Below are 21,942 nucleotides of genomic sequence, written 5' to 3' on the forward strand. Positions count from 1 at the left end.
GCATTGGTATTCGATTTTCCCACATCTTCTCCAATATTTATTATTTTCCTTTTCTATGATATTAGCCAATCTAATATCATAGGTATGAAGGGGCAGCTCAGAGTTGTTTTAATTAGTATTTCTCTAATCAGTAGTGATTTGGAGCATTTTTTTCATGTGATTATAGATAGCTTTACTCTCTTCATCTGAAAGCTGCCTATTCATATCCTTTGACCATTTATCAATTGGGAATATCATCCTCATTGACAGTAGAGGAAACCAAGGAAGGAAAAGTTTAAGGGAATTGTCCAGAATCGCACAGAGAGTAATAGTCTGAGCTTGTATTTGAACTCGAGTCCTCCTGACTGAAGGCCCAGAATTCAATCCACTGTAGCACCAGCAGTTGGAGAGTTTAGGAGAGGCTTCATAAAAAGAATGATGTTTGGCCTATGTCTTGAAGGCAGAGAGGGAGTCTATGAAGCAGAGAAAAGAAGGGAGAGTGGAGAATGGCCATTGCAAAGTCAATAGACAAAAGTCATGAGACATGCGGTGCTATGTGTGAGACAGAGATAAAGCCAGTTTTGACTATAGAATTGTGGCAAGGGGAATAATGTGAAATGAGTATGGAAAATCACATTGAGGTCAGGTTGTGAAGGCTGTTAAAAGCCAAATAGAATTTAATTTATCTTAGAGGAAATAGGGAACCACTGGTGGGTACCAACTAGGACAACAACATGGTCAAAGCCCTACCTAAGGAAAATCATCTTTGCAATGTGTGCAGAATGGACTGGTGTGGGAGAAATTTTAAATGGGAAACCCAGCTAGGAGGCTGTTGCCATAGTTCAGGTGAGAGGATCTTAACTAATGTGTTGATTGTGTGATTAGAGAGAAGTTTTTGGATGGGAGAGGTGTTGTTGAGATAGAATGGACCAGATAATGGATTTTTAACTGTTGAATGAGAGAGTATAAGAAGGTGAGGATAACAATGTGGTTCTCAACCTGGGATACTAGAAGAATGGTGGTGCTTTTGACAGAAACAGGGAAATTTGGAAGAGGGATGAATTGGGAGGGGTGGTTACAGAAGGAGAAAGAATATTGGTTATGTCTTATATATGGTAAGTGAGAGTCTAAAAGACTGTAACCAGAGATCTTTTATACAGAGTTAAGTGCATGAATTTTGTGGCCACTATTTCAGCAGATCAGATATTTTTGGTTTACTTTTGAGGTTATAGTTTTGGTCCAGTGGTTGTAAATCTCTGGAAGTCTTTCCTTTGGATGAGTAGGTTATTGAAACACATACATTTGGCTTTCCAGTGAATTATATAAACATTTATTATCATTATGCCAGGATGATGAATGTACTTTCTTTCTTATTATTGAAGATCTTATTTGGGGAGAGTTATAGTGAATTTAGTTGCAGTCAGCATGTTGACATATTTCAAATGTGAAAGTAGAGATAGAGTTGGTATTTGTTGATTTCAGTAGCTCTAAAAATCCATTCCATTGACTCCTTTCTGTGTCAAGGTAATGCATTAATTATAGGTAAAAAGTGTTTTGTTGGAGAATAAGTGTGGCTGACTGTACCCTTTTATGTATGGATTGGCCTCTGAGATCTCTTGAAACTATCAAATTCTATGATTCGTGATGAACTATATCCATATGATGCAAATATATTATCAAACTGTGCATGGGAGACTTTGTGTTTTTTCCTACTGAGAGAGGATTGAAGCCTAACTAGTTAATTAGTGTTTGCTACCACTCCCCAAGTAGTCATTTGTCTCTAACTCTTGCCTGTATGTTTATGTTTATCTGTGGGTTAAAAAGTGGCTATGTGGAGTTGAATTTACCTAATCTGAATTCAGTCCAAGGAATTGTAAGCTGTTCTACGGGACAGACAGATGAGGTTACAAAGATGAATAAAACTTGGTCCTTACTTCCAAGCAGATTATAGGATAATTGTTACCAAGTTACTTCCCTCTCCCCCCCAATGTACATGTAGGCTCCCTTAAAAAACCTACCCTAATTTTAAGGTATTCAGTAGTTGTTCATTCAAAGCCATAGGTCATGAGCCCCCACTAGTGTATTTACTTTTATGACTTTGCTAGTTTGCCAGGGGACACAATTAGTTGAAGGTAAAGGCATTTAATGAAATAGCACAGCAGTAAAAAATAGGAATAGAACGTTTATTCCATAAACCTGGGGCACTGTTCACCACAAATACATTGTTAGTAATAATAGTGGACACACATAGCAAATGAACTGAGTAAGTCACACATAGAGTGGACAGGTGTAGCAATGGTGCGTGTGTGGAATAGGGGTCATATGCACAGGGCATGTATATAGAGGGAATATATGTGTGTATTATATATTATGCATGTATAATATATGTGTGTATGTGTATATACATACACATATATACATACACACACACGTATAGGCAGAAGTTGTTACACAGAAGATGCTGCTTGATCTCTGTCTTGAGAGATATTCTGCTGGGGCACAATTACTAACAGTGACAAAGCTGAAAAAAAATAGAAGGAAATGTGAGGGATGCTAGGGTTCACTGGCACTTTCAGTTAAAAAGTGGTGGCAATATGGACACTTTTTATCTCTCTGCAACCTCATTTTTCTTCTAAATGATCTTCCCAGAACACTCTGGATCCCATTGAGGTCAGTATATGCTCTGGCTTTCATCTTAATTATGCCCTGGTTGTCTTTTGTGGGAGCCTCTGACAGAGAAGACACCTTGGTCCACGGAGAGATATTTGTGGCCTACATAAAGAACTGCCCTTAGGGACAGAAAGACTTAGCTAGTTCACTGCCTCAAAGCAAGTCAATTTCCCTCTCAGTAAACTCTTGTCTAGCTGCTTATATGCCTTGATAGAGGGAATCCTTCACCAGGAGCTCTTAAACTGATAAAATCACTGGTGCCATTTGAAAAAAAAGATTCTTCTGGAGATTACTCACTTTAGGAGAAGGGAGGTTTATAGCCATATATAATGGCTTTATTTTTTCCAGATATCTTGGTTCAATGGCCAGTTTGCCCTTCTTAGAGAATTCTGAACTGGGTTGAGAAATTGGCAAATATATCATCTGATAGGCATAATGAGATTTGTGGTGTCTAGGAAATGTCCAAAGATGACTCCATCAGGTAATATTCCTTGCATTACAAATGCAAGGATATTCTCAGGGGTAGGATTGTTTTGCTCATTTGGCTAAAAATATGTGTGTATATGTATGTGTGTATGTATGTGTATGTATGTGTTGTGTAGACACTTGATCTCTGGAGCTCAAGTAGGGAAATTTTCAAAGGACAGTGGAGGAAAAGGTGGAGGGGGAGGGAGGAAAGGATTTAAAAGTGAGTGGAGGGTAATGGTATGTAAAGACATTTTGTTTAGACTTATTTTAAATCTTAACGTCATTTTTATTCTTGCTGGTTAACTCAACTAATCTTATTCTCTGACCTTGGCAGGGTTGGGAGTGGGGGAGGTAAGGGAAGGGAACTTGGGGGAAAGTCAAGTAGAAAAAAAAATCTGACTTGTGACTGCTGTACCAGTTTGGCAGTTAAAATGCCATTGACCTTCGCCCTTTATCTCATAGTAGCTCAGATCAATATAAAATTATACAACACCTCAGGCAACCCCCATAAGGATTCTTTTAGATCCATCTTGATTCATTTTAAAACTTGAAGGAGAGATTTTGTATCTGCTGAAATACATCAAACTAAAATCATGCAATCATTCTTAGATGTAATTTACCATTTTCCACAAAATTAAGGTGCTTTTGTCAGAAAGTCTCTTTCCATCTTTCTATCATCTTTTTAGCATTTATATAGTGCTTTAAGGCTTGGAAAGTACTTTATAAATATCTCATTTGATCCTCAACACAACAATAAGAGATAGGTGCTATTATTATCCCATTTTACAGATAAGGAACTTGAGAAAGGTAGAGGTCAAATGGCTTGCCCAGAGTCCCACATCTAGTGGGAAGTTGGATTTGAACTCAGATCTTACTGACTACAGGTGTAATGTTCTATCATTACCATTGTGTAGAATCTATCTTTTGAATAATCTACACACACACATATGCATATATGCATATATAGATACATACATATGTATATGCACACATATATATGTATCCATACACACATGTGTGTGTAGGGCAACTAGGTGTGTGGTGATAAAGCATTGGGCCTGGAGTCAGGAAATTTGAGTTCAAATCTAGCCTTAGACACTTACTATGTGACCCTGGGCAAGTCACTTCATCCTGTTTGCCTTAGTTTCCTCATCTGTAAAATAACTGGAGAAGGAAATGGCAAACCACTCCAGTATCTCTGCCAAGAAAACCCCAAATGGGGTCATGAAGAGTCCTGACTGAAAAATGCCTAAACGAAAATAGACATGTATACTTTCTGAGACTTGTATTTACCTTAGTTATTGAAATGAAAATGAAATATTATTAGCATACACTTTTTCATATGGTGAGATCTCACTATCTTATCCCTTAGTACTTTTATTTTCTTTAACTCATAGAAAATCAACTATTGGGTGGTGGGATTTCCTGCTATCAATATAAAACGTTTTCTTTTCTGTCTCCCATCCTTACCTTATGGTGAGATAGTCTATTCATGGTTAGAAATTAATTGCAACTCAGAAAGATGCTGTCCTTGTTAATCCTTGTTGAAAAGAATACCGTGACTTGTATTTTCAAAGTTTTCAGGATGGCCATTGACATAAGTGTTGCCACACTAGGTGTGATCCACTTGTACCAGTCTTTATCAGTAGAGGTTCCCAATTGAGGTTTTAAATGAAGATATGTGTGTGTGTGTGTGTGTGTGTGTGTCTGTCTGTCTTCCTTTGTGATATCAACCTTAAGACTTATGCACAATTTCAATATCCTTTAATATCTATGTATATAGTTACTCATCAGTTTGTCCAAATCCTTTTTGAATCTCTTTATATCCATTCAGGTACAATCTCCAAGTGTTAAGCATCACCCAAACCTTGTTTCCTGTTGTGTGAAATGATACTTTCTTTTGTTTTTTCCTAGACTCATCTTGCTTAAATTTTAAAGGATTCCCCATTGTCCTAACATTTGTAGATTTTCCATTTATGATTTTATAGATGTTTTTTTCATCTTGGTTCCTCTTAGCCTTTATCTTTTCCAAGTGAAAAATCATTCATTCATCCATTATTTATTAAGGCTTCACTGTATTTGGATCGCTATAATAGGTGTTTGGGGAATTTACAGAGTTTAGATAATGACCTGGTCTAATACAGAGAGAATATTTCAGGATAAGTACATCAAAGAGTGGCAAAACAGTTGGGTTATATGAAGTCCAACTCTAAAGGCTTCATGGGAGAAGTTGCATTTGAGAAAGGTTGTAAAAGAAAGAAAAGGAATTCAGTGGGGAGAGAGAGGAAAGGATATTCCAGGAATAGAGAACATGAGCAAAAGTTCAAAAATGGAAGAGTTCGGGATGGATTCGTGTGAGAAAGGGGTGAAGTGGGGGGGAGGGGACACATGAGTGATAGCACTCTAGTTTGGTTAGGGTTCATAGTTCACCAAGAGTAATATGAGATGAAAACTGGTGATTTTAACATATAAGGAAGCTTTTTGAATGACAGAATTTCTTGGCCAATGTTAAGTGTACAAGTTAGTTTACTTTGTAAATGATATGAAGTTTGGGTTGGAAGGAAGAGGATGTGAAAGGAAGGACTGTAGGGAAGCTATTGCAGTGGCAGATGGCATTGAGGTCATGTACAAGAGTAGTAGGAAGGGAACTAGGGGTGGGGTGATAGATGCCAGAAATATTGCTCAGGTGGGATCCATGAGTGATAGCTCAGCTAGGACAATCAAGCTGATGTCTTTGATAGATCTTATGAAGACCTGAGGCTTCCAGTGGACAGCAGGCTCAATATATGAGTCACCATTGCAACTAACGTGATCTTGGGTGACATTAACAGAGGCAGAGTTTCCAGGAATAGTAGTTCTGCTGTACTCTGCCCTCATCAGGCCTTCTCTGCAGTATTGTGTTCAGTTGTGGGCATCACACTGATAAGCTGGAGAACATCCAGAGGAGGGCATCCAGAAGGGTCAAATGCCTTGAGTGCATGTCATATGAGGATAAGCTGAAAGAATTAGGGAAAAGAGAATTCTCATGGAGGACAGGATCGATGTCCTTACGTGCTTAAAGGGCTGCCATGAAAAGGAAGGATTATATTGTTCTATATGGCCCCGAAAGGCAGAACTTGGAGTAACAAGTGGGAGGTGCAAAGATGCCCATTTGGGCTCAAGGTCAGGAAAACTTCCTAACAATTAGAGTTGTCCAAAAGTGGACCACGCTGCCACTGCGGTGTGTTCCCTCTCTTTGACCATCTTCAAGCACAGGCTGGATGACTCCAGGATGGTGTGTGGATTCCTTTCACGGGTGGCTTGTCTTAGTTAACCACCATGGTCCCACTGAACTATGATTTTAATGATTCCAAGTGAAAGAGTCAAATTTAGTTTTGCCTCTGCCAGCATTCAGCTGCTCTATCCACACCCCTCTCTTCTTTCCTAACACAGCTCCACCTGTCTTTGCAAAAGTTTTAGTTGTCTCCCTCTGGACCTTGTCTATTTCTAGTGTACATTTTTTTAAAGGTGCAATGGAACAGAAGCATATATTACAAATTTGCAAGATGCCATTACATCATAAGTGTTTTTAAATAAGGGGAGAAGCTAAAAAAGTTTTAATTTGAATACATTTCTTGGTGTTTCTTAACATTTTTGATCCTTTGCCAGAGACAGTATCTCATTTGAACAGATTGCCTCAGGAAAAAAAAATAAAAGCCTCTAACAATACTTAAGTTCCTTTCATATGTGTGACCAATAACAGAGTTCATCTTTCAGCACATTGTTGTGGGCTTTGCTGTATCTACATGCAATCTTTCTTTCTTCCTAGTTAAAAAAGACACCACATTTCTTAGTTTTCACTTTTGTTTGAGACATGCTGCCTTTCAATATTAAGGCTTGTTCAAGATGAACTGCAGCAAGATGGTGGTTAATTAGGGGACCTTTCTGAGAATGTGTTGGCAGTGACTAATTTTTAGTTTTATTGATGCCTTAAATTGGCATACATAAATTCTGTGAGAGGCAACATGGTGCAGTGGAGAGAAAGCTGGTCTAGAAGTAAGAGTTCCTCTGCTGGAACATACAGGCTTTGTGACACTGATCAAGTCACTTTAACTCTCAATGCTGTAGGTAGCTCTCTAAGACTAGAAGTAGAAGAAAAGGTGCTGATCTGCGCTATGGGAAGGAATTCCTTTAACCAAAAGTTCACTTGGGCAATAAAATCACAGGTCCAGTAACTATCCCTATTGATGCTCTCTTACATTTTTGCATAACTCACCTCCATTTGAATTGTCTTAGGAAGTGATCTTCTGGCATGATAGGGTACCAGACACTGAGGTCATTTTTCAAGCTGAACTATCAAACATTCAAACTCTACGGCAGAGAGTGCAGCTTTGATGGGCCGGCCGCTTTGAATGCCAAACATATACTTGCCTAAAAGACTATTTTATGGAGAACTCACACAGGCCAAGCACTCACATGGAGGTAAGATGAAGTGATACAAGGACTCTCTGAAGAACTTTGGAATTAATTGCAAGACATGGGAGACATGGGTGCTGGCACTGGACCGCCCAGCATGGTGTGCCCTCATCAAAGAAGGTGCGGTGCTCTATGAGCAAAGCAGAATTGAAGTAGCTCAAAAGAAATGTGAGATGTCCAAATTTAGAGAATCCACCCAAAATGTAGTAGAGCATTCTGACCTCGTATTGGTCTGATCAGCCACAGTCAGACACACTCTAACATGGTGATGTCATTTTGGTCCTCTGTGAGAACAGAGGATGACAGCCAGCCAGCATAACTTGCCATGATGAATATACCTCTCCCACTTCTCCTACATAGCAAACCTTCCCTTGTAACAAAGATTGTAATACATACACATGCGCACACAGAAACAAACAGTTCAACAAAACCAATGAACACATCACTGCGTCTGACTACCTGTGCAACATGGTCCATTGCTTGTCCTGTGAAAGGAAAGAGGTAGATTTCCTCATTACCATTTCCAGGGCTAGACTTAATCCTAGTAATTCTACAACTTTCAGTTTCCTATTCCTTTATTCTACATTGACATTGTTGTAGTCTTTTTGTAGCCGTTTTCCTGGTTTTGCTCACTCTAGGCAGTGATATTTTAATACTTCAGTCCTACAATAATCATATGCTCTTGAGAGTTTCTTTCATCAATGCAAATTTGGGCAAATTCTTCCATGTAGTCTGTCTAATTACTCGTTAATGTAGGAGTTCCCATCTTGGGTTTCACATACCTCATAGAAGAACTTCATTCTTCCCTGTACTATACTCTTGACTCTCTCAAACTTTCTCTTCAGTACCTCATTCATTCATTCATTCATTCATTTATTCAATCAGTAAACGTTTATTAAGTACCTATGTGCCAGGCATTGTGCTAAGCCCTAGAAACATTTTTATTTTGGAAGCTCACTCCATTACTGGACTTCAAACATCGTGTGTGGTCACTGCTCCTATGACTTCTCCCTCTAATTAGCTGGTTCCTCCCAGAAATTCCATTTTAATGAGGAGGCCAAGGCCAGCTCTTTCCTCATTCTTTTCCAGGCTGCTACTTTCTTGGAATATGTATGTGTGCATGTGTGAATGCATTGTGTATGCATACATGTGAGCATATATGCACATGCATTGTATTTATGTGCACACATGTGTGCATATATGTACATGTGAGTATGCATATCTATTGTATGCATTATGTGTAAATGTCTATATTACATGTGCCTGTGTATGTGTGTGTGTTATATATATAATTTTTATATTTTTCCATATTTTCTATATTTCTTTTCTCTCTCCCTAACCTTTTCAATTTCCTTTCATACATTGTCTTCCTCCAGTAGAATGCAAACTCCTTGGAAACAGGGGTGCTCTTTCTGTTTGTATGTTTTTCCTAACACTTAGCATGGTTTTTGGAATGTGTTGTCATTCAGTCATTTTCAATCTTGTCTGATTCTTTGTGACCTGTTTGGTGTTTTCTTGGCAAAGATGCTGGAGTGGTTTGCCATTTCCTTCTCCAGCTCATTTTACAGAAGAGGAAATTGAGGCAAATAGGGTTAAGTGACTTGTCCAGGGTCACACAGCTAATAAGTGTCTAGAGCCAACTTTGAACTCAAGAAGATGAGTCTTCCTGACTCAAATCCTGGCCCTCTATTCAGTGTGCCACCAGCAGCATATAGTAAGCATTTAGTATATGCTTCTTGACTTGATTTAATGAAACATGTTAAGAGATAGTTGAAATAACAAGTTCTAGTAACCAAAACCAGATGAATGAGAATTGGATTAAAAACCCTCTTCATATTAACCTAGAAAAAGACATGACATAGACCCAATGAAAGACAAATCATCTGATCTTCTCAGTAACCAGAAACTCTGAATTGATTTCCAATCAATGAAGTTATGAAAATGTTAATATACCCTTGGAGAAACATATCCCATTCTTACCAAAATGTACTCACAAATTGGGATTCCCAAGCCTGTTTTCATTCCAATCCAAAGCAAGAAACAACCTAGACTCTGAACATGAAACGTAGGTTTTTCTTTCAAAAAATTGTTCCAAGAATAAAACTGTTGGCTAACAAGAGATGAGATCAAGATTCTCCTTTATTAATGTGACTGTATATTGATAAATACTTCACAACTTTATGATACTGAAAAGCATTATATATGGAATCAAGCTTTCTTTATAAAAATTAATCTTATCTGTTATAATTTTGTTTGTATACATGGTAAATGTTACTCCCCCCCCCTTTTATATTGAATAGGAACTATGGGAAGGTATATTGAAAACCAAAAACTATTGGGACCAAAGAAGGTTGAGAACAAATGCTTTGCTATACACTCAGTGGTCTTGGTTGAATGATCAAAGGGGATTGTGTATGCCACATATTGGGAAAATCATTGATAAATTGGAATATGCCCAGGAGAGGGCAACTAGACAGAGACAGATGATGCCAAAGGAGGACAGGATGAAGGAATTGTGTGTGTGTGTGTGTGTGTGTGTGTGTGTGTCAGAGAGAGAGAGAGAGAAATGTGGATCGCATAGAAATAAATATGAAAAATTTAGAGAAACACTTAAAAGCCTATAAAAGCTGATGAAGAATAAAGTAAGAATAGCTAGGAGAACAATATACACAAGGACTCAATAAGGTAATCCAAAAAGAACACTAAAATGAATTTTCTATAAAATTGTGTGTGTGTGTGTATACATGCGCATATCCTGCATAATGACTCTGTCCACTTCTGTGGGGCCATAGGTCTTTTTTCAGTCGTCTGTCTCCATCCATGACTGAGTAGATTGCTTGCATTGGACATCCTGTGGATCCTTGACAATAGATTTGTATACCATTTCACCATTTCAACTCGTCCTTAGTAATACCTGGTGGACAATTTACTGATACATGAATATTATCCATTATGGTTGATTCCTCTGAGTTTTTGTGTGCCATGATTTACAAATTTATGTATCAATAGAACACTTTGTTTTAATTTTGTTTTGTTTTGTTTTTGCTGGAATGGGGATGTTTCTTTGATTTCATTAAATCCATGCAACATTCCAGGAGCCTTACTCAAGATCTGTTGATACCGTGTGAATACTAATGGAACATACAGACATTGCCACATAATTGACCCAACTTATTTGCTGGTAATACATCTCTTTAGTGGCATCCTTTTCAGAATTATCTTTTAGACAGTTGAGTTTGAGGAACTCTGTGCCTGATAGCCAGTAGTTTATTTTTAAGGAGAAGGAAAACAGGACCAATGGTGGAAGAATTTTAGGCAGACCTAGAAGGGGTCACTGAACAAAAGCATTTTCTTTGCTTAATAATAATAATAATAATAGTAATGATAATAATAAGAATCCTTACATAATATTTAATACTATAAGGCTTGCAAAGCACTTTGCAAATGTTATCACATTTTATCCTTACAACAACCCTAGGAAGAAGGTGCTATTATCCCCATTTTATTTACAATTGAGGACCCTGTGGCAAATAGAAATTAAGTTACTTGGACCAGAGTCATGCAATTAATAAGTATCTGAAACTGGATTTGTATGAGGCCTTCCTGCTTTGGGGTCCAGCACTTTATCCACAATATTCTCTAGCTGCCAAGTTAAAGGCTAAGGTCTTGGGATAAGATATCATTCCGCGATTCATTTGTCTATTTGTTTGCTTTTGTCAGTGGTTATTAAGTTTATTATAAAAAAAGAAACAAATATGTTTTACTTGATAACTTCTGAGGTCCCGTCCAATTCTGAGATTCCATGTCTCTGCAGTTCTAAAATATGGCTAAAATATTCTTAAATGCAGAACGTGGGAGTGATGAATAAGAAATTTAGAGAATCATTTGTAATGTATGGACTGATGCAGAGTGAAGTCAGAAGAATGCTAAGCACAATATACATAGGGAGGCCATAAGATAAACCAAAGTAATGCTAAATGAAGGTAAATGCTATTTAATTACGATGGCCAATCACGACCCTGGGGAAGAGGTGAAGCGGCCTCTAACTCCTTGCACTGGAGACATGTGGACTTATGTGTGATGACAGTTTCACTTGCAGTCCCTGCAGCAGTTGCTTTTGCTTATCTACTTTTCCATGTTATGGGAAGACTGGGATGCTGGAAGAATGACTGGACATTAGTATGATGTAAAAACCAAAGATGAGCAAGTAGGTGGCATGGTGGTTAGAGTGCCCGGCCTGGAGTCAAGAAGACTCATCTTCCTGAGTTCACATCTGGCCTCAGACACTTACTATCTGGGCAAGTCACTTAACCTTGTTTGCCTCCGTTTCCTCATCTGTAAAATAAGCTGGAGAAGGAAATGACAAACCATTCCAGTATCTTTACCAAGAAAACCCCAAATGGAGTCATGAACAGTCAGACATAACTGAAAACAAAATAAAACCCAAGGATATCAATAAAATTTATTTTGCAAATGATTGTTGTTAATGTTCCACTATTTTAAGGCCAAGATTTTACTAACAATTTGAATGGTCCAGAAAATAAACTTATAGAAGGGTTGGGAAATTGGGCTTGTGATTTCACTGGTGAAGGGAGTGCCTGGTAAGGAAGTTCCTCTACCAAACACAGGTCCTCACTTTATAACTGAATTAGCTCTCATGCCATACTGCAGGTGTGTTTATTTATAGAGGTGTATGTGTCTGTAAAGAGTATAACCTGTGATTTCATTAGTATGGGGATCTCCCAGGTGAGAAAACTTGCTCTGTAAATAAAGGTTGGCATGACATCTACAACTTTTACAATCTTAGAGATTTCCTTAGAGTCCTGAGAGGTTGTCAACAAGTTTAGAAGCCTTTAAGCCCCTACTGTGTGCCAGACACTGTACTAAGTACTGGGCAGACCAAGAAAGGCAAAAAAAAAATCCCAGCTCATATCAAGCTCACAATTTAATGGAGGAGACAAAATGCAAACAAGTACTTACAAACAGGAGTGCAAACAACTATGTACTCACACGCGCACACACACACACAGAGACACACACACACACACACACACACACACACACACACACACACATGATAAACTGGAGATAATCTCAAAGGAAAGATACCATGATTAAGGAAGGCTGGGAAAGGCTTCTTGTATGAGATGGGACTTTAACTGAGGCTTGAAGGAAGCCTGGGAAACAAGGAGAAAGAAAAGGGTCAGGCAGAATGGGTCAGGGGAGAGAATTTGAACCTAGCCCTTCCTGACCCTAAGACTAGCTTTATATCCACTGCCCCATACTGCCTCTGAAGCTTATAATAGTAAGAGGGGGAAATGAGTAGCAAATGTTCCATCATTTTCTTTTGTAGTAATAATAGAAATACTATTTAAAAGATAGAGACATTATTTCTTACGGCATGAGCCGTCGTAGTTTATAAGAAATATCTAGCTGTTTAGAAATTTTATGTTCTTGAGGGATTAATCTTTACACATAAATGTGATATTCTCTCACCTCTCAGGTTAAGCAGCCAGTGGTTACCTATATGTCAAAAATGTTTTCTGACTGTTTAAAATAAGTTTCCTTCCATTAGGTCTCAGCCCAATACAACTTTTCTTTATTATGTCAGCCACAGAATGAGGGTAGGGAATAAGTCTTTTACAGGACCTTCTTATGCTCCAATCAATAATCCAGGAGATTATGTGAAAATGGTCGGATCTTATTGGAGCTATTTAATAAATCCCTCCCATCATTTTTCAGGCCTTCCTTTTCAAATTGCAGCCCACGGCATGAACATTAACTATATAGCTTTTTGTCTGAAGATAATAAAAATTATGTGCTTCTCTGAAATATATGGATTTTTACATGGCTTTCAAAATGGGAATTTTTGATCTTTTCAAAATGCAGGCTTTGATCAGCCACAATGAGAAAAAGGTTTATAGAACAGTGTTGATACATCGCAGTAAGATTGCCAACCACATGAATAGTTGCATGAATATTGATATTCTAGTGTGACTGTGGGTGATGAAAAGTGGGAGAATTAATTCACCCAGATGCCTTACCCATATATGTTTGTTTATTCAACAAATGATGTCAGACATCTGGCTACTGGGAAATGCTTTCATCTGGGTACTTGGAACACATGTGGATATAGCCTAATTGATAGGAAGCTAAAAAATGACATGTAGCCTCTCTTAGTTAGTTGTTAACATAGAATGCACCAATCTCCAAAGAATGAAAAATTGCTATCACAGAGAGGACAGTAGAAGGACAGATGATAAATATGAAGAGGGCGTAGTTTACAACATTTAAGCATTGAGGAGTTCAGAAGAACACAAGTAAAATAAAGCACCTAGAAATTTGGGGAGAAAGAAGAAAATTGAGTTCTTCCTTTATCACAGGGAGAGAGAATGGACTGGACGGATAACCAGGGTCAGAAATTATAGTCATGAATGCATCAGTGACTCCTTCATGATGTCAGAAAAAAGGGAAAGGCAGAACCCCTGTGCCAGACTTATGGAAGCACTTGGTTAAGATTTGCACAAGATGAGCAGACGTAAATGAATTGTTATCCATTAACTCGTGTGTTTGGATCCCTAGCATCTGGCACAGTGCCTGACACACTGTAGGAACTTAATAATTGTTTCATTGATTGCATCATTGAAGGGAATTTAAAAATCATTTGAGTAATTAGCTGTTTGACTGTGAGGCAAAATCACTTTACTCTCACGTTTTTATCTTATAAAATAAGGTAGTTGAACTAGATTAGGGGTCTTAACCTGGAGTCTATAGATAGATTTCGGAGCATCTGTGAACTTTGATGGGGAAAAATTCTATTTTTATTTTTATTTTTATTAACATTGAACTGAAATTTACCATATTTATTGCCACTATTACCATTTATTACCATCAATTACTTAAAAACATTATTCTGAGAAGGGGGTCCATAGTTTTTACCCGATGCTGCCAAAGTGATCCATGACACAAGAAAATATGTTAACTCCTAGATTAGATGATTTCTGAGGTCTCTTAAAATTCTGATGATGGTCTCTAAGTCTGGGGAAAATGAACACTGTTCCATGTGTCAGACCTTGGGAAAATCAGGTAGCATAAAGGAAATGAAATATTTTGTTTTCCCTGCTTTGTATTCCTTGTCCGTTTTTCTTTGTTGGCTACCCTTCCAAGGGTACTCTGATTATTTTGTTGTTAATGTTTTTTAAAGATAGTACTAAAGAGATGAATGGAAGGAAGCTAGCTCTACAGAAAGGAATCATGCCATTGGAAGGCATTAAATTTCTGTGGTTTTTGTCATTTAAAAACTTTTTCTTTCATATGTATGATCTTATTTTTTTTCCCTATACATGGCTCTTTTAGATTGGTAGGACAAGGTTATCCTCATTTTACAGGTGTGAGGACATTGGCAAATGTGGGTGGAGACATCATAGCTTTTGTAAGCATAGTTGAAAATCTGCAGATTTTATTTATATTTGAGGTTTAAAAACAATCTAGTTACAGTATAGTCGGAGAGAGAGAGAGAGAGAGAGAGAGAGAGAGAGAGAGAGAGAGAGAGAGAGAGAGAGAGAGAGAGAGAGAGAGAGAGAGAGAGAGAACATAGAGTGATGGAAAGAACTTTGGTTTTGGCATTTTGATGAGTTGAAAATCTATTACGTTCACATATGTTTTGTTATGTGAGCAGGGACAACTCTCAACTTCTGTAAGTCTCAGTTTCTCAGTCTGTAAAATGGAGATGATAGCATCCATTTGTGGTACTTCACTTCACATTTTGATGATGAAAGCAGATGCTATATATAAAGAGCTTTGCAAAAACTTTAAATGTTATATAGATATATTAATAAGCATGCTGTAATAGAAATATCTTATGTAAACATATAACAATAATAAACACATCATTTTTATCTGTTTAAATTTCCTTTATAATTGATTTTTACAGAGGAGAGACTAGATAAAATTAACATCGCCACTGATATCCCTGAGTACTATACTTGTTATGATTTTTAGAATTACTGACAACTCAAGTTCTGGACTTGATATCAGGAGGATCAAGGTTCAGATCCCGCCTGAGAAACTTACTAGTTATGTGACCCTATGAAAATGACTTTATCTCTCTGGACCTTAGCTTCCTCATTGGAAAAATGAAAGAGTTGGAGATGACCTCTAAGGTCCCTTCCATGGCTTACCCAGATTCCTCTAAGATGCAAGAAAATCCTTGAAAGCGTGGATCATAAAAACAGCTAAAGACGTTGTCTTTGTAGCCATTGGTTACAAAGATTATCTTTGAGGAAATGCTCCATTTTTTTCCTCCCTAGATATGACTGAAAGCTTTTAGAGGAAAGCTATTCATGAGTTGATTAACATCAAATTAATCCAGGTTTTGTGCCAAGAGAGAACTTCTCTGGAGGATGAGATAATTAGCCATATCCTAGGAGGACGGATGAGAAGTCTTTGGAAGAGTAGCTCTTTAGTTTAGATTGGAACCCGCACCTGTACAGTGTACTGGCAGGAGTTGTGGAATTGCTGATATTCCCGTAGAGCTCCAGAGAGCCAGGCTGCGTGTTTACCGTATCATCCAGCCCAGAAAGCAGTTTGCAAGTGCCAGGGAACTGCTTGTGAGACTGGTCGAGACACCGGGCGTTGCTGGTGGGGGAGTGAGGAAAGACTATGTTCCCCAGTTTGAGAACAATGTTTCTGTTAGTGGTTCCTGAAGAGAGGATCAAGGTTAGCAACTGCGGGAAAAGAGCGGTGCCTCTTTCTTTTCCTCTGCTGGTACGTGCACGTGTGCATGTATGTGTGTGCACTTCAGAGCTTAAATTTACTTAATCATGAATCCTACTTATTAGTTTTTAGAATAGTCGTTGCTTTTGAAAGTCCAGATCTATGATTTCATCAATGCAGAAAACTTCTCCAGGCTTGTGACTGTTGTGCAACCTAGGGGCAGGTAGGTGGTGCCATTACGCACAGAGTAAAAGCCCTGGACTCAGGAAGACTCATCTTCCTGAGTTCAAATGTGGCCTCAGACACTCATTAGCTCTGTAACCCTGAGCAAGTTACTTAACCCTGTTTGCCTCAGTCTCCTCATCTGTAAAATGAGCTGGAAAAGGAAATGGCAAACCACTCCAGTATCTTTGCCAAGAAAACCTCAAATGGAGTCACAAAGAGTCAAACACAACTGAAAAGACTAAATAACAATGGGGTGCCGAGAAATTAAATGAATTGACCAGTCACATAGCTACTGTGATTCACAGGCAGGACTTGAACCCAGTTCTTTCTGACAGACACCAGTTCTCTGTCTTCTATGCTATGCTGCCCCTTCACCTCTGCTTTTTTTTAAACAAAAGATAATGGGCCTGAATCTAATGACAGTGCAGATTGCTAGTGTTCTGAATGGGAGCCTACTCAATCCATTTTTATAGGGTTTTTTTTAGCATTATTAAATTATAAGATCTTTCCTAAACTATTAGATAATTAAGTATCTCTGATTTAACGATAGAACCTAATTAATGAATTTACTAATAGCTTTTTATTTCCAAGTGCCAAATTATTCATTAGTGTGTTTGATTGTCATTTGATTTGAAAAAATTGCTTGTAGCACTAGATTAAAAAGCACATAATGGAGGTTTGCTAGCAAAATGCCGACTACAGAACACAATCTTCTATAAGGCATGCTTGCCTTGAATCCTTTCCAAGATGGATTATAACTAGAAGTTCTAGAAATATTTTGCAACATTTTTCATTTGTAATGGATTGCCTCCAGCTTAATAAAAACAGGAGAAGGGCACCAGGAGGCTCTTAGAGATGCTTTTCCTACAGCACACTGTGTCTTCACAATCATACAACTCATTGAGAGATACAGAGAATATCATATCTCAGTGTCTGCCATTTGTCAACTTCCCAGAAACTTTTGGTGGAACAAAATTCAATCTTAAAGGCTTTCCTCAAATCAAGAGTCTTCTGTATATATGTTAAAATCACTATGGTCTCTGATAGGTACACCCATGGAAATAACTATATTTAGGTCTCTGAAGGAGGAGAAGGAGAGAATAAATAGTTATGAAGTACCTACTATGTGTCAGGTGCCTACTAGGTGTCAGGCACTGTGCTAATTGCTTTACAAATAATATGTCATTTAATTCCATGTAATAATAATACCCATTGATGCGTTTCAATATTATCTGAGGCATGAATCAGACAGAAATGTTCACCTAAGAGTTTTTACCAGTGCTGTGGAAGATGCCCCATGCTGAGAAAGAATAGTAAAAGCATTCTCTTTAAATGACATGGCTCTCTAAATGTTCCTGGTGGTAAACGGCATTAGACTAATTGCATGAGGCTCCAGGACACTACAGGACCTCTCCAATGGAATCTATAGTCATTTCTAAAAGATTGGCCTAGCCATCCACAGTAGATGAAAAATGCATGCAGCCCAGTATTTGACATGTGGTTTGACAGGCAGCCCACTGAGTTAGCCTCTCAGTATGTATGTTCCTGGGTCTTGGACATTGCAGATGTATGATGAACTGGGCCAGGATTTTAATACAGTGCTAGTACTAGGCCTAATCAGATTTGAAAATTCTACTGTACGTATGGCATTTTCTTATTTTGTCCCCATTCCCGAGCTCTGTGTTTTGTACATGGTAGGTGCCTGGTAAATGCTTGAATATTAGATGGAAAGCAGCTCAGTGCAGCAAACTCTCATCTTTTTTAATGCTAGTGGGTCTCTAGTGATGCAAAATGGCTGGAAATCATGGAATGCCTTAATGTCATAAGAATTAACATTGCCAGAGGCCTGAAAGACAAGTGGGCTTGAACACAATTCCAATGAAAACTTGTGTGTGAGAGGACACATTAAAAACACCACCCACGTAACCACATAATGGAGTATGGACATGACTTTTCTAACTTTAGAAAGAGATCAAATTATAGTCGGTATCGGCAAAACCTGATGACGTAGTGCATACAGCACTGGACCTGGAGTTGGGAAAACTTTCAGCCTTTTTAGTCGTGTCTGAATTTGTGTGACCCAATTTGGAGTTTTCTTGGCAAAGATACTGGAGTGGTTTGCCTTTTCCTTCTCTAGCTCATTTTATAGATGAGGAAACTGAGGCAAGCAGGGTTACGTAACTTAGGAGTAGGAAAACGTGAGTTCAAATGTTGCCTCAGATATTCATAGCTAGGTGACTGTGGGCAATTCACTTAACTACTCCCTGCCTAAGTTTCCTCAGGGATAATAATAGCACCTACTGCTCGGGGTTGTTGTAAGTATCAAAGGAGATAATATTTGTGAAGTACATAGCACAGTGGCATGCACATAGTAGGTGCTTAATAAATGCTTCTTCCCTGCCTTTCTCTTCAAACACTCAAACTCCACTATGAAATCCATCCAGGGAAAACGAAAACCGTTTGTAACAGAAAGCATGGATGGGTCCTTCAACTTCAACCATATGATATGATGCTCGTCTTTTGTATTTAAAGAGACTTTTGGTGTTAGTCATTGGGCATTTGGGAAGCATTCAATCTATGTGTATTGGTGGTACAGGATAAGCTGACCTTCTTACAAACTTTGGTTTTAATTTTGATTGTTTTCTTACTTAGGGTGTGGTCAGACCTACTGGTGGATATGCAGTAATGCTGAACTGGACCATGTCTTCTATATATGGACTGAAACCAGGAGAGGTAATTGTTGTTGGGTTTTTTTTTTAATTTGTCTGTTGGCTAGGTTGCACAGTAGATAGAGCACTGGCCCTCGAGTCAGGAGGATCTGAGTTCAAATCCAGCTTCAGACACTTACTAGTTGTGTGACCCCGAGCAAATCATTTAACACTAATTGCCTTCCCCCCCAAAAAAGCAAATAAACAAGATATACATTTTCCCACATATTTTCTTTTTATATCACCTATCTTTCCCGTAATATCTATCCATTCTCTCCATTTCCAGAGAGCTATCCCTTATTACAGAGAAATTTTTTAATTATAAAGAGAAAGGAAAAAGAAAAAAAAATCATCAAAACTGATTAACGTATTAGACAAAAAAGCTGACAGTGACCAGGTTACTGTGTGACCTTGGGCAAGTTACTTAACCTCTTTCATACCTTACCTTCCCCTTTTGTAAAATGGGAATATTAGTACCCACCTCCCAGGGCTTTTGTGAAGAACAGATGAGATAATATGGGCTATCCTCAAAGGCACAATGTACTTTTAAGTTGAAAAACCACATTAATGCTTAGGATCATAATTAACCAATAATAATAAACATTTATTTAAAATTTATTTAAACATTCAATAAAATAAGCATACTTGCTATGTGTCAGGCACTGTGCTAAGAACTAGGGATATAAAAAGAGACAAAAAACAGTCCCTGTCCGCAGGGAGCTTACAATCTAATGGGGAAGACAACATATAAATAAGCATCTACAAAGCAAGTTATATATGGGATAAATAGGAAATAATTAACAGAAGGAGGGCAGTAGATTTAAGAGGGGTCAGGGAAGGCTTCTTATATAAAAAATGAGATTTTAATTGGTACTGAAAGGAAGCTAAGGAGGTCAGTGGTCATAGTGGGGGAGAGAGAGTGTTCCAGGTATGGGGGACATCCAAGAGACCAGTGTTACTGGATCAGAATATGTAGAGAGGAGTTAGATGTAAGAAGACTGGAAAGGTAGGAGGGCTTTGAATGATGAATGGAACATTTTGTATTTGTTCCTGGATGCAATAGGAAAGCACCAGAATTTATTGAGTAAGGGGATCCGGCCTACATTTTAGGAAAACCACTTTAATGGCTGAATGGAGCATAGACTGGAGTGAGTAGAGACTTGAAGAAGGCAGCCCCCCCCCCCAAACCCCACCAGCAGGATGTTGTAGTAATCCAGGCATGAGGTGAGGTGAGGAGGGTTTGCACCGGAGTGCTGGCAGTGTCAGAGGTGAGAAGGGGGCGTATTTGAGAGATGTTGCAAAGATAGAATTGGCCAGGGTTGGCAACAGCTTGGGTATGGAGGATAAGAGATAGTAAGGAATCTAGGGTGGCCCCTAGGCTGTGAACCTGAGGGACTGGGAAGAAGAATTCTGTCCTCTACAGTAGGGAAACGAGGAGATTGAGAGTGTTTGGAAGGAAAAAGAATGAGTTCTCTTTTGGGCATACTGAGTTTAAGACATCTGCTGGATACCCAGTGGGAGATGTCTGAAAGGCAGTTGGAGAGGTGAGATTTTAGGTCAGAAGAGATTGGGATAGGACAAATAGACTTGAGAATGAAACAGCAGAGAGGTGGTCATTGATTCCATGGGCATGATGAGATTACAAAGTGAAGTAATACGGAGGGATGAGAAGAGGGTCCAGCACGGAGCCCCGAGGGACACCTGGGAGCAGAGGGCATGATCTGGTGGAGGATCCAGCAAAGGAGACTGGGAAGGAGCAGTCAGATAGGAGGAGGACCAGGAGAGAGAGTGGTGTCCTGAAAACCTAGAGAGAAGAGAGTATGATGGTAGAGAGGGCGATCAGTATTGTCAAAGGCTCCAGAAAGGTCAAGGAGAATGAGGATTGAGAAAAGACCATTAATTTTGGCAATGAAGAGGTTGTGGGTAACTTTACAGAAAGCCGTCTTAGTGAGGATTTATATGTGAAAGCATTTGACACAATTGTTACTTAATGTTACTTAAATGCTAATTGTTGATATTGTTTTTTGTTATTAAAAATAACAATATTTTACACTGTGGAAACTCTACCTCTGCAAAAGAGTGGGACAGATGTCTTTTCCTATTATTTTTGGGGGGGATGAGCTTGTTCTTTGTAACTTTGCAATGTTGAATTTTTATTGCTTTGTTATTTTGTACATTTGCATGATCATAATCATTGTGCATATTGATTTCTTGGTCCTACTTACTTAACTTTGCATCACTTCAGTTATAGCTCCCTTGCCTTCTCTCTATTCAACTATTTTTTGTTTCTGCTTCAAGTGTTTTTTTTTCCAATGAGCAAAAATGTATTTTCTCTTTCTCCTTTTTCCTCCTATTGGAAAGAAAAAAAAATCCTTATAATAAATGTGCAAGGTTAAACAAAAGAACTTTTCACTATAGTTTATTATGCAGTGCTACTGTTCCATTACTGTACATTCATGGTCTGCAATTTGTGGGCTATTTCTCAATCAATAGGCATCTACTTGAAACAAATACGTTTGTTTTTGTATTGCCTAAAATCATGTCCCTGTTTGTTCTGCCTTCAGAGAGTCATCCCTTATTACATTTAGAAGAAAAAAAGAAAAAAAAAGAGGAAAAACAAGGGGAAAAAATCAGCCAAACTAATCAAGATATTTAAAAATATATGTGGCATTTCATAACCCTGAATCCCCCATGTATTTCAAAGAATGGGGAGAAGTAGCAT

At 38.3% G+C, this 21,942-nt stretch overlaps 1 protein-coding gene across 1 annotated transcript in view; it reads left to right on the forward strand.

Moving 5' to 3' along the window:
• ACSS3 (acyl-CoA synthetase short chain family member 3) overlaps positions 1–21,942 on the forward strand; it is a 231,567-nt gene that overhangs the window by 81,179 nt on the left and 128,446 nt on the right. Inside the window, exon 6 of the mRNA XM_020993467.2 lies at positions 19,165–19,245. Within this exon, the coding sequence (XP_020849126.1) occupies positions 19,165–19,245 (81 nt within the window). The remainder of the gene's footprint in view (positions 1–19,164; positions 19,246–21,942) is intronic.

Source organism: Phascolarctos cinereus, unplaced genomic scaffold (genome assembly GCF_003287225.1).
Source record: "Phascolarctos cinereus isolate Bilbo 61053 unplaced genomic scaffold, phaCin_HiC Scaffold_1;HRSCAF=81, whole genome shotgun sequence".
In the NCBI taxonomy this organism is placed as follows: Eukaryota; Metazoa; Chordata; class Mammalia; order Diprotodontia; family Phascolarctidae; genus Phascolarctos; species Phascolarctos cinereus.